Raw genomic sequence first — 13839 nt, 5'->3', positions numbered from 1 at the left:
ATATATTTTTAATTTTGTTATATTAAATTAATATATTATGTTATAATTCTTTTTATTTATAATTATAATAAATATAAATTATATTTTATTAAAAATTAAAAATATTTATACACAATTACATTTTTAAATAATAAATTTATTTAATAATAAATTATCATATCTGTTATATTTAAATAAGTTAAAGAGTGGTTAAATCTTTAAACAGGAACAAGACGCAATCAAAACTGAACAAAATAAAATTAAAAAATAAAATAATATTATTCTATTAATATTTTTTTATATTCTTAATTTTATTATTATTACTATTTAATTATTATATTAATATATTATGTTTAATTATTTTTCTTTATAATAAATAAATATTCTTTAAATATGAATTATATTTTATTCAAAACTAAAATTTTATTAAAAAATGATAGAAAAATAAAATAAAAAATTTTGTATACAATATATATATAATATAGGACTATATAGTAAATAATATAAATAATATAATTCTAAATAATTATTTTTCACAAATTTGACATAGATGTAAATAGATTTTTCTTAAAAAATATAGTTGTTAATATACATTCAAAATTCAATAATTAATAAATATTTACAAAAATAAGTATAAATAATTCATTTATCAATTTATAATATATATATATATATACATATATATATATGTTTTAATGTATTGTATCAGTAATATTTTCTATATTATATTAATGTTATAATATAGTTAATTTTACGTATATTTATTAATTTAAAATAAAAATAAATAAAATTAAATATTTTGTAGTTATTTTTTAAATTTAATAGTTATTATTATTGCCATTATATATATATATATATAAAGTTTTATTACATATTTTTTATTAAGATAAAAGTTTAGAAATATAAGTTATTTTAATTTAAATATAAATTTTATTAATTCTTACTACGCACATATGTTATTTTTATTTATAATTTTTTAATAAATATTTATTTTTTTTTAAATAGAATAATTTTCTTTTAGTTGATTCAACAAATTTTGTGAGTATTATTTTTGTTATCAATTTTATATATTTATTGTGATTTTATTTATTAAATATAAGATATCTTTACACAAACAAAATATAATTATCATAAAAAAATAATTAAAATCTTTAATACTTTAATTATAGTTATCAACATATATTTGAAATTCAATAATTCACAAATATTTACATAAATAAAAAATTAAATTGTTAAATAATTTATCAATTTATATTTTATATATAAGTATATATTTTAATTTATTGTAAGAGTAATATTTTTTATATTATATTAATGTTATAGTGTTGTTAATTTTACCTATATTTGTTAATTTAAAATAACAAATTAATGAAATAAATAAAATTAAATATTTTGTAATTATTTTATTTTTATTTTAATTTAATAGTTATTATTATTTTTATTATATATATATATATATATATATATTACATTAAATTTAAATTATTTATTTTTTAAAATATAATAGTTTTCTTTCAGTTGATTCAACAAATTGTGTAAATATTATTTTTTGTGATCAATTTTATGTGTTTACTATAACTTTTTTTACTAAATATAAGATGTCTTTAAATAAATAAAATATGATCCCAAAAAAACTAAATTTTTTTAATAATTTAATAATTTTTAAAAATAAATCAAAAAATATAAATAAAAGCTTATTTAATATGAAACATTTATAATTAGTACTCAAATAATATTTTAAAAATTATTTATAAAATTATATAAAAATTATTACAACTATTTAATAATTCTCAATAATACAGATAATAAGTAGAAAAATATGTAAACTAATTTAGTAATAAAATATTTATATTTTTGTTAATATTAAGATTTTTTTTTTTTGTAATAGACTTTGTTAACAAGCTTCAAGTCAGGTCAGGCTCAAGTCTAATAATTATGTTACAAGCCAAACTTGTTTTAGGTAAAGTTTGGCTTGGCCTAACTTGTTTTCATCCCTAGCCGTCATACATAACATTAAATAATTATTAATGTTCAGATTCAACCGATCAAAGCATTAGTTTAAGGTTTAATAATTGAACTGTAAGTAAACTGTTTGAATTAAATAATATTTTTAAATAAATTATAAGTAATATATTAAATAATTTAAAAAAAAAAAAAACACAGTACCATAACTTCGTAACATTAAAAGATAAAAATCACACATTATTTTTAGGTTTTAATAATCAAACTTACATATAAAAGTTTGAATATAATAAAATAAAGTTCACCAAAACAAGCCCACTAGCAATGACATCTAGAAACTAAAGAAATAAAAAATAATAAATATTATCAAAAGTTTCAGAAATCATAATATTTATCACCGATTGAATCGATCAAATATCAATATATTAGCATTTGCACTACTTTTACCTGCCTCATCACCACCAAGCTGAAAACGTGCACATATTTTGAATTTTTGAATTTGTTGAACAAAAAGGTGCAAATGTGCAGCGATAGCCTCTGAGAACAACATAGCTTCGACAAATGGCGTAGCTCTTACAAATGGCAGAAGCAACACGATTCACTATTCACGAATGGCCCAGAGCTTAGCTGAGAAGACCAACGCGGGATCCAAAACTTTCCTCTACAAACAAAAAAGAAAATGACGTCGATTGGCCGCATAAGGGAAAATTGGGCTGAACCGGCTACTGCCGATTGTTATCAATTTTTAAAACATCCGATTTACTGGTTCTATAATATACCAGACCGGTTCCCTAGTCTAGTTTAATTTCGTGAACCATGATAATTACATCTCATTTTAATTGTTGACTATGTTTTTATTTGATTTTATATTTTATTGTATATGATTTAATATAACTTTACATTATTGTCATTATTTAATTCTAGGTGTATGCCCTAATTTTGAAAGGAGATGTAAATATTTACTTTCATTCTCTCTCTTTATTTATTTATTTATATATATATATATATATATATAAAATCTTATACTAGTATAAATCTAAAATTTTTTATTTAACTTACATATAATATGTTATAATTTATTATTTTACTAACCGTTAAATATAAGTTAAATAAAAAGTTTAGATTAAATGTAAAATTTTTTAAATTTAAACTAGAATAAAAATTTTACCCATATATATATATATAGATTTTTATATATTGTGTACACGCTTCATACAACGATAGTTTCCTCTACCAACTAGATACTTTTCTAAGATCTTTGACTAGGGCCAATGAGACTTTGATGAGGCTCGATCATTGTTGATTTTCACGAGTCACCAAATTTTGCGTGTATGGCCTAGTTTATCCGACTTACCCACCAAATAATCCCTCAAAATTATAAATGAGTCATTTTAACCCTTTCATGATTTGATTGGAAAGATTAAAATGTTCACATTTAGTGAGAGGCTTTTGCAAACACGAAATAACTTAATCCATACTCTTGGAATTTGAAGCAAAACTTTATGTTTGCAGTCACTGAGAATCAACCAGTTGAATGGATGTAAACAATAAAGAATCAGCACTGTAGCCAGACTCATCGGATCATATTTTCCATCAATTTGGCAAAAGGAAATATCATGAACAAGATGTGAATCAGAAAATTGGATGTTAAACCGTCAGGTTTTAAGAACCTGTCCATAAGAAAAATCAAGCAGGCAACCACTGGTTTGATGGTCAAAAACATTGCTAAACCGGCCTATACACTTTCCAAGGCACTGCTCATTTTTTCGAACTTACAACCCAATATATCAACTTCAATTTTACAACTTGATTAAAATTTCAAACAAAACTCATTTTGTGGAACAAAAAAGAAATCAAAACAAAACTCAGTTTCAAATGAATAATCAAACCGTAACTATACATATTACCTAATAATGACTGGGCAAAATAAGAATAGACTCCCCTCCATGAGACATTTTCTTGTAGTATCTGAGAACAAAGATTGTATGGATCTGCTGTTCACGTCTAAGTCCACCCTTTCAAAGATGGCAATGAATAGAAATGAATTCATTCACAGTAGAACATGCCAGTTAATTTGAAACCAATTCCCCATTGAAACAAAATGCCTTCTTATCACTACAGCTCTATTTTCATTAGTCTTTGTTCCTCTTTCTGCTAATGGGAGAACTTCCCTCAATCAAACTTCACAGTTTTACCCCCTTGATGCTGCTTTGTTGGTTCAGCTGGGAAGTATTTTATGCCAACTAGATCCCCTACTCTGCTAATAACCTAAGAACAACCACAGAAAATTACAACACAACATATAACAGAAGAATCAAATTTAAAAAAAATCTCACAAGAAGCATATTGAAACAAAGACATGACATATATAATGACCCTTGAATCTGACACAAGCAGGGGAGAGAAAAGGGAAATGTATGTTCTCCTGCTGGTAGATAGAAAACATCCATTTTCTTTACAATGGAAAACACTGCAATATTGTTGCAACAAATCTTATCAGCTACCTTTCCACACAATTCACACACTGTAAATAGGGTAACCTAGTGCAAGAGGCTCCCACCTAGTGAAATCTTGGAAGGATATACGTGTGCAACTTCCACAACCAGAGAGGCTAATTCCAAGATCTAAACCCATGACCTTCAGGTCACAAGGCAACAATCTCATTGTTGTGCCATGGCTTGCCCTCAAAATTGACACATTAACAATCACTTGTGTACTATTGAAAAAAATAAACATTGAATGAAATTCAAAATTCACACCTGCAAGGCTTTGATAAGGTCTTCCTTTGAATGAGAAGCAGAAATGCATATGCGTGCTCTAGCCAGTAGCAATGGGGTTGCAGGAAATGCCACTGTCACAACAGCAATCTGAATTCAAAAGTCATAAACATTAATTATCAAATTTATTCATATCCACAATGTAGGGACTCAATACGGAGCATATATATTTGGATGTCAAAGCTCTCACATTCTGCCTGAGGCACTCCCTTGAGAAGGCAGGGATTTTGGCTGGATTGTAAAGCATGATTGGCATTACTGGAGAATCATTGTCCCCAAGAACCTCAAATCCCATCTTTTGCAGTTCCGACCTGAAAAAGTTGCTATTCTCTCGAATTTGTGCAAGTTTCTGGGCACCTATATCAAATCAACTTACATCAAGTCATCAACTCAAAGTAAACAAAGTAGATGAAAGCCATTTTGGGTTTATGAAAATAAATGGCCAACAAACAACACAAATGCAAAGCCAGACCTCTATTGGAACCATCCTCGCCAAGAATAACTTTTATGGATGATATTATCTGTTGTGCTGCTGGTGGTGAAATAGAAGTTGCATAAAGATGAGCAGGGCAAGTGTACTTCAAGTATTGGATAAGCTCCTGACAGTAGATTAAAAAGTTCAGCATAAGATACAGAGCACAAATTAATAGTGAGATACAGAATTTGCACAATGCTAACTTGTAGAGACCAATACAAAACACAAATACAGCAATATAATGTGACTTCAGCTGTATGAAACTGATAAGCCTCCAATTAATATTTTGGTTAAGAAAGGAAAACCTAGCAAGTGCAGTCTGCAGATTTAAGAAACATGATATAGAAGGGGCAACAAGAGAATTATACCCAAAGGAAGATGATAAGAATTATCTTTCTAGCAAGAGTGTATTATTAATGAGAATAGTATGGGAATTACAGAAAAGAAGAGCAAATGACCCCAGCCAAGGAAAGCTCCTATGGCCCCAAGCTATACAGCCAAAAATTGATTTAGAATATGCCTGGCCCATTAAACTTACCCATATAACAAATTCTAATGTATGTTTTCTCTCTCCTCTAACAAACTCTCTTCCCTCTCATATATGCAGTTTAACCTCTTATCAAGCCCTTTCTTTTACCAAACAGTGCCCAAGAACCTATCAATACCCACCATGAGAAAGGTCACCTTGTCCTCAGGGCAGAAAAAAAAAATTAGCGTCCAATATTGCTTGCTTCTCCCTTAGTTGTTGTATTGGCAACCACAGAATGCCACAAAAGGATCCATTTATCAGTCAAAGAGATCAACACTGTGAGGCCTTAATTAGGAAAATAAACTCCAATGGCAATTAAGCAAGAACCATCCAAGTTCACAGATAAGAACCTCAGGAGAACCACACCTCAAAAGTTAACCGTTGTAGGTGTAGAGCCCAAGGCCTTATAAACCCCAGAATTAGAATCTCATACTTCCAATGTTGGACGCAAGTCCCATACCTTGGGGATTGGATCCTAACATTGACATTTCACATTTGGACTGTTATGGCTCCTTTAACAAGAATCCTTGAAAGAGGTGGGGCGAAAGGATTGTAAGTAGCAGCACTGTCCTGTAGGACAAAGTGTTAGGATAATTGGTGGCACTTATCCTCAACATTACAAAATCTGCTGCAATTCTGCTAATTGTTGGCCCTCTAATCCTCTTTTTATTGCATGAGCAACCTAAACCAATTGGTAGACTTCTGATAAGAACCTTGGGAGAACCACAGCACAAAAGCTAGCTATTGTATTTGGAGAGCCCAAAACCTTATAAGCCCCACATTAGAATCCATACTTCCAATGTGGGACTCAAGTTCCATACTTTGCAATTGGATCCTAACATCTCACCATGCTCCGCAGCCTCAGTGCTCATACGGGCTGATTGTGCACTACCCCTTTAACTAGTCCCAGGGGAACACTGCAATGGTTTTACCATCTGGGCCACTCATTCAGCTGGGAGACATGGTAAAAGACTCTGATACCAATTGATAAGAAGAACCTTGGGAGAACCACACCACAAAAGCTAGCTTTTGTATTTGGAGATCCCAAAGCCTTATGAACTCCACATGAGAATATCATACTTCCAATGTGCAACTCAAGTCCCATACCTTACAATTGGATCCTAACAACTTCATTGCAACATTGTCCAACAGCTTGTGAGGCATTTAACCATGCTGGTAACCAATCTTACTACCTCTTAGAGTAACATTACAACCATTTTGAGTGAAGCCCTTGGTTTTTGATAGTAACCCAAGCCTCAAACCAATTGATCAATTGTCACATGGGTCCAAGATATGAAATATTCACAAGAGAAAGCCCAAAGAGGGTGATATGAGAAATCACACGTCAAGAGTAGAGAGTTGGTAACCCAGGGGCGTGTGAAGTGTGAATTGGTTATATATTGTGCATGTATCACACAGTGGGAGGTATTGGGAAGTTTTGAGAGAATGGTCATTGCCATAGTGGGAGGGAGAGTATCTCTCTGTTAAGAGCTTTGCTCTTAGGGACATCACTGTTAGTCTGTTGAGAATTGAGATTGTTCATCTTCTAGTTTCTGCAATATTAATAATCTCTTTCTACAATTCCTTTTCTATAAAATCTACGTTTCAACACCTGTCAGTTTACCTTGACCCATTAATCTTGGTTTCTCCCAAAGCTTCCAACCACTCCATTCTCAAGATAAGATCACAACCTACCAATTCAGAACACAAGCATTCACTTATAATTTTGTTTCTCCAACTTGAAACTCCAAATTTCAACATCTCCCTTGGGAAGAGCACATGATACCATTACCTATGGTCCTATGGTAATTTCAAATTGCTCATTTTTATTGATGGGCAGTGATAAGAACCTTGGGAGAATGACACCATAAAGGCTAGCTATTGTAGTGGGAGAGCCCAAGGCCCACATTAGAATCACATACTTCTAATGTGGGACTCGAGTCCCATACCTTGCAATTGGGTCCTAACAGGCAGTGTTAAAAGAGCCACTAAATTAGTGGTAATGAAGTCATGGCTAGCTCCACTATCAATGAGTTAAAGGACTGGATGCCCTCCTATACATCCTCCTACCTTCACTGTCCTCAGAGAGGCCATATCCATTGGACGCTCCTCTCATACACTAATATTGCACACCATTTCCTCCTCTTCTTAATCCGCTTTACCTTCTATTGCTGATAAGGAACCTATGGATCCTTTCTTTTTCCCCTCCTAAATCAGCAATTTTAAATAATGAGCAGGATTCAGGACCACGATGAGTAGGGTTGTATTGCCTTCCACACTTAAAATATAATTCCTTTTTCCTTTCCATTAGCTCATGATAAGATAGATATCGCATAATTCCAGGTTGAGGTTCCACGTCTGTTCCTTCATTTGGGATTTAGTGGACTGAACTGTCTTAGAATTAGGGACTGCCTAGCTCCTCATTCCTCTTGCCACATAATTAGTAGGCGAAATCATTGCATATCAATTGAGTGATTGCAGGGCAAGTACTTCTGACATGATCTCTTTAATCCTCCCAAGAAGAATCCCATGTACTGATCATCTAGCATAGTTGGGATTTGGACAGCTAACATCTCAAACTGTTCGACAAACTTGTCAACCATTCCTTCTTGAGTAAGCACCTTCAATTGAGAGAAGGGATTTTCCAAATAGCAGTCCCCATAACGAATAGTGCATGCTTAAGGATCTTCTGGTCTAAATTTGGATTCTCCTCCTTCATCACTTTGAAGTTTGAACCAGTGCCAAAGTCATCCCCTCCATACAAATCTGGGTGAGTTGTACTCACATATCCAGGGCTGTCTCTTGCATGGCGAAGTATGCCTCTGCACAAGATACCCATCTGATAGAGTCATCACCAAAAAACAGAGGTAGTTCAACGCATTTAGCATTGAGACAATATTCCTGTGATGAGAATGGAGTCTACACTCCTGTTCAACCGCGTCAAAATTGCCTTCATGCTGCTATTATTACCTTTTGATTAGCTCAGAAATGAGTTTGTGGGCTGCTGTTAGCACTGGGATCCCTCTCAGACTTCAGAGTGCACAGCTGCAAGGAACTGGGCAAGGTCCCTGACACTATTCAGCAAGGAACTCAGCTGGACTGAGTGTTCCTTCAGCATTTATGATTTCTCATCAAATCCTCCTGGCTTTTGAGAACCGACTCAAGATTCACAAAGTGAGCATCAATTCATTATGAAGCCATGTGAGTATGCGTACACTAGTCTCTCCTTTGACAATCTCTTAACGAAGGCACCAATCGATAAGAACTATCTTTCTAACAAGGAGTGTATTATTAATGAGGATAGTAAGGGAATTAGAGAAAAGAAGAGTACATGCCCCCAGCCAATGAAAGCATTTATGGCCACCCAGCTATGCAACCAAAAATTCATTTAGAATCTGCCTGCCCCCATTCTCCCTAAAACCTCTATATAACAAATTTTGAGGTCTATTTTCTCCCTCCTCTAAAAAACTCTTTCCCTCCCATTTGTTATATACAGTTCAAGTGTTCAACCTCTTATCAGGCCCTTTCTTAACCAAATTGGGCCCAAGAACCTATCAGAAGATGACATGCCTAGAGAGTGGGCAGTTATAGTAAGGAGAAAACAGGACAGCTTGCAATCTAGGCAGAGGAGAGAAGACAAGACAAAAAATTGAGTGAATAGAACAGAGCAATCTCTGGGCTCAAGACTCAAGATATTCACTGGAAGGTGTATTTCTGTTACGTTTTCCTTTCTAGTATCAGACCATATGTTCCATTTGTAAGGATATGTTGCACAGGTACTGTTACAAATATCCATGTAGTTTGATACAGTATGCAAATGCATTAATATTTGTAGAAATTAAGATACAGGCATTGGCCAGGCAGAAACATATATCAAATAAATATTTATATTTATTCATGTAAAAATAAATAATATTTAATGGATGATTCTTCTATCCTAAGCTCGATGTAGTTGTTCTCTCCCATAATTGTTTTACCTCTCGTGCCCTTGTCATCTACTCTAACCCTGGTAACATCATTCGACATCATCAATAATTAAAGTACCATGTCCAGTTCTCCATTTGACCTCCTATTCTGACAGATTTTTGCAACTCGCTGCATCAATTTAATCACTAAATTTGGAGTATATTTGAAGAAACATACCTTTGATCCCCCAATGTAACCTCCGCATGAACCAAAAGATTTGGTGAATGTTCCCATCATAATGTCAACATCGGCAGTATCCACACCCAGGAGCTCACAAACACCTCTTCCTGTCTTTCCCACAGCTCCAATGCTGTGTGCTTCATCCAAATATGTATATGCCTATAAAGCAATTGAAGAATGCAGAAAGTAACAATAAAACAAAGAAAAATGGAAAGTAAAACTTTATATAAAGTCTATCCCAAATCCCCCTTAATAGTTGAGAAGGAAGGAGTTTTAAATGAAGGAAAAACTCCAACCTCATGTACCGTTGCCCCTTCTCTGAACTAGTAGGATCTTATTTTATCCTCTTTTACCCTCAAACAAAGAATAGCATCATGAAAAGCTGTCCTATGAGAATATCCAAAATTATTCCAACAAAGTGAAAAAGAAAAAGCTTTTAGAGGGGAACAAATAGGATAAGATCTTATTTTTTTTATATCGCACATTTGAGTCAATAGCTTAAATTTAATTTAAATGGAACAAAAGTCTTCCTGGACATGTGAAAAATACCCCATAAGAAACAGGTATAAATAAATAAAAGAATTTCAGTCTGTACATTACATCAGCACTAGAATAATAACCAACCTTATATTTTTTGCATATAGCTATGATCTCTGGAAGTTTGCAAAGCTCTCCTTCCATGCTGTATATCCCCTCCACAATAACCATTATCTTCTTCCAGGGCCTATGTGTCCTTGGCTGTCCCTCAGCAATTTGTTCTCTTAACACTTCTTCTAGATGAGATGGCACTGCAAGAAGGCAAGAAGACAAGAAGTAAATAAACAATGTGATAGAAACTGGGTATCTTCTTAAAAAGAATTAGGTATGACCACAATTACAAGGATAGAACACTGCAGTTCTTAGAGGGACTGCTCCTCCCAAGCCAAAGGCCCTAACTCTCTCACAATTGACAAGCTCATCTCTCTCTCTGCCTCCCTCTTATTTATAAATATATATGCCTTATTTCCTCTACAATCTCAACCTGTCCAACTACTAACTAATTCAGGCTAACTAACTAATATATTGTAACTATATACTAATGGGGGTTCCTAACTAAGATATCATAACTAACTATTAATGGGAGGTTTAACTAACATAATGCTGTGACCTCTGTCAGCAACTTCACATAACACAAACAGAGATGACGAAAACAACAACAACTAAACCTTATTCCACTAGGTAAGAACATAAAACAGAAACAAATTGAAAAAATGTAATTCAGCAAGTATCCGAGTACAACTAACATACCAAACATTCAAAATACATAGAAACATAACTAATCAAAATTTAGCTCAAGTACACATTCTTTTTGTTTAATTCAGTCATTAGTAATGAAGTCACCATATGAAATTAACTATCATACATATTTAGTTTGAAGATAATCTCCCAACCCATGAATTAAAATGAAGACCTCTCTTTCCATAACAGTATGCAAGGTAACTGCAGAGCTGGCTACTCAATGACTAACTCAAAACTTATTTTAGTATACTGCAAAGAAATATGCTCACCATTATGTTGAAAAACACGAATAGTTGCTCCGGATCCTCGTGCACCATTAACAATTGAGTTGTGGTTCAATGAATCACTAATAATCAAACTTCCCTGTAAAAGAAAGTTATACCAATGAATAATAATGCAAACATTAGCATTTCAATAAGGAAAAATTACTAAATTTCACAAACCTTCCCCATCAAGACTGGAAGAATAGCTGAGTTTGTCACATATCCCATACCAAAAACTAAAGCAGCTGGCTTCCCAACAAAGTTTGCTACACACTCCTCCAATTCATTGTGAAGCGCAGTCGTCCCTACACATTTGAGGAAACCTTATAAGATAGATGTAAACAACAACAAACAAAACCTTGTTTAAATGGCTAAAGAATACCCCCTCCAGTCCTTTTTATAAGAACTAAGAATACTTTTGCTAAAACCTCAACTCTTAAAATTGAGTTTAATTGTTTAAATACCTAAAATTAGTTTTTTTTTAATTGAAAAAAAAGTACACGTTTATTAAATTAGAGATATAAAAGTGTGATAAATGCTTTTTTAATAAAATTTTACTATCATTAGTTACTTAAACTCAGCTCTAAGAGGTTAAGATTTTTCTAAAAAAAAATTAACAAATATTGCATCTAAAAATGATTGTCTGTTTCTCATAATTAGAAAAAAATATTAATAATTATTTTTTATAAAAAATACCAACCCCCGTCCACCCGGGCACTGCAAGTGCTTGGAGAATACTTCTTCAAGGTATCAACTACTCGAGGTGTGCAGTATTCATCCGCCGCAGCAAAACCGAGGTAGTTGTATGATCCCAAGTTAAGGCATCTACTTATTTTATCAGTTCGTCTGCATTAGGCAAAACGGTCGGGAAAATAGGCGTCACATAAATTTCTGATCTAAAGCTCTTAAGATTAAAAAAAAAATGATATTTCAGAAAACATAGTTAGTCATAGGCCTGAAAATTAAATAGAGGGTTATACTTTAGTGTCTTGTTATTATCATTCGAGTAGCGTTCCACTACATCAAACCATGCATCAGGAGCACTTGCAATTGGTCTCCCAAAACAGTCCTGCGAAAGAAAGAAAAAAAAGTAAGAACACCCACTTAAAAGAAATACCGAAAAATCCATAACCACATACCTGCATTGCTAATTTATATTATATTGCAACTGATTCTTCACATAAAAAAGAAAAACAACGACACGCAAACCTTACAAAATTCAAATTCAAGACATCCAACATTGGAAGATTAAAAAACCAAAGAACGTTCGATTTTTTTCCCCTTTCTACTAAGGACGCGAAAAGTAAAATAAAAACCTGAATGCGAAGGTATAAACGACGAATATAAAAATCTTCGAGCCCTAAGCAGATCGGTGCGTAACCCTGTTGGTAACGAGAAACAAACAAGCGCGGTTATTATTACTATAATATATTATATTATTATATGTACAAAGAAAACAGAATGAAAAATGGAAGATAACCGGAACGGGGGAGGAACCTGAAGATTGTTGGAGCTGCACCAGTCGAAGATTTTCCGGAAGAAATCTCTGAATTGGCCAAAGGCGAAGAGCAAGCCGTAGCTGAAGTAAGTGGTTAATGCAGTCAAATACGGAATCGCTATCATCTTCTTGTGATTTCAATGGAACGGGGGCGAGAGGAGGATCTGGATTCTGAGTTTGGTTCGGGTTGTGGCAGCGATCAGAGATCCGAACCCGAGTCTCCCGGACCCGACGGAGAGAAAGAGAGCCAAAGAGAGAGAGCGAGGCGAGAGAGAGAGAGAGAGAGAAGCGGTGTTTTTGAAAATGGAAAGGGAATGAACGTGTTGTTGTAATGAAAACACGGTTGATGGAACGAATGAATGAAGAGGGACGTACAATGATAGAAAGAAAGGTCCACGCTGGCTGGCTCCTAAACCAGGGTTCCCTCGCTATAGACGAATAATACAATTCTACAAGGTTTTCTTATATTGGTTTATTTTGACACGTTGATTCCAACTTCTGTCACAAAGTTTTTATTTGAATTTTTTTAAAGAAACATTATTAGGACTACTCGATTTTGAACCCCCAAAATGTGTAGATTTGACATCAACATTTGCTTTTTCCAAAATAACAGACTATTTTTTAGGTAACGCATGTATCATTCGGTGAAAATAGTTTTTTTTTTATTACACGAGGTTATCATATGTGGATGAAATTGTAGAAATAATAAAATTATTAGTATATCTATTATGAATGTTATGGGTTACGAGACACTTACCGCCTTGGATCTGAAATAGAATCAATAACATATATACGCGGCGTAAAATATATTTCGTCTTAGCAAGAAAGTTAAAATATATAACCTAATTACTTAATAATAACATAATATCATGTCCGTATAATTTGAGGTGAATTTCCTTATAATTAATAAAACTAACATCTCAAATAAAATT

At 32.8% G+C, this 13839-nt stretch overlaps 1 protein-coding gene across 1 annotated transcript; it reads right to left on the bottom strand.

Moving 5' to 3' along the window:
- Positions 1–3485: 3485 nt before the first annotated feature.
- LOC113867588 (long chain base biosynthesis protein 2a) lies at positions 3486–13237 on the bottom strand. Its single transcript, XM_027502981.1, has 12 exons — positions 12907–13237; positions 12726–12791; positions 12390–12478; positions 12110–12255; positions 11590–11714; positions 11416–11509; positions 10493–10656; positions 9866–10027; positions 5191–5317; positions 4909–5075; positions 4701–4808; positions 3486–4209 (listed from the first exon to the last, which is right to left on the bottom strand). Exons 1-12 carry the CDS (start codon positions 13030–13032, stop codon positions 4114–4116), a joined length of 1470 nt encoding a protein of 489 aa, XP_027358782.1. The 5' UTR covers positions 13033–13237; the 3' UTR covers positions 3486–4113.
- Positions 13238–13839: the final 602 nt, after the last annotated feature.

Source organism: Abrus precatorius, unplaced genomic scaffold, assembly GCF_003935025.1.
Source record: "Abrus precatorius isolate BTA unplaced genomic scaffold, Abrus_2018 Scaffold5, whole genome shotgun sequence".
Classification (NCBI taxonomy): domain Eukaryota; kingdom Viridiplantae; phylum Streptophyta; class Magnoliopsida; order Fabales; family Fabaceae; genus Abrus; species Abrus precatorius.
The sequence above is the reverse complement of the archived record's forward strand: the minus strand, read 5'-3'. Positions and strand labels throughout refer to the sequence as shown.

Bases quoted from the DNA above. Each gene is read 5' to 3' on its own strand.
- LOC113867588 (XM_027502981.1), bottom strand. From the start codon at position 13,032: ATGATAGCGATTCCGTATTTGACTGCATTAACCACTTACTTCAGCTAC. The intron at 11,715-12,109 runs GTTGGTATTTTT...TCAAATGTGTAG, and splicing joins CAGTGCCCGGGTGGACGGGG to GGACGACTGCGCTTCACAAT. The intron at 5,076-5,190 runs GTCTGGCTTTGC...GATTTGATATAG, and splicing joins CGAGGATGGTTCCAATAGAG to GTGCCCAGAAACTTGCACAA.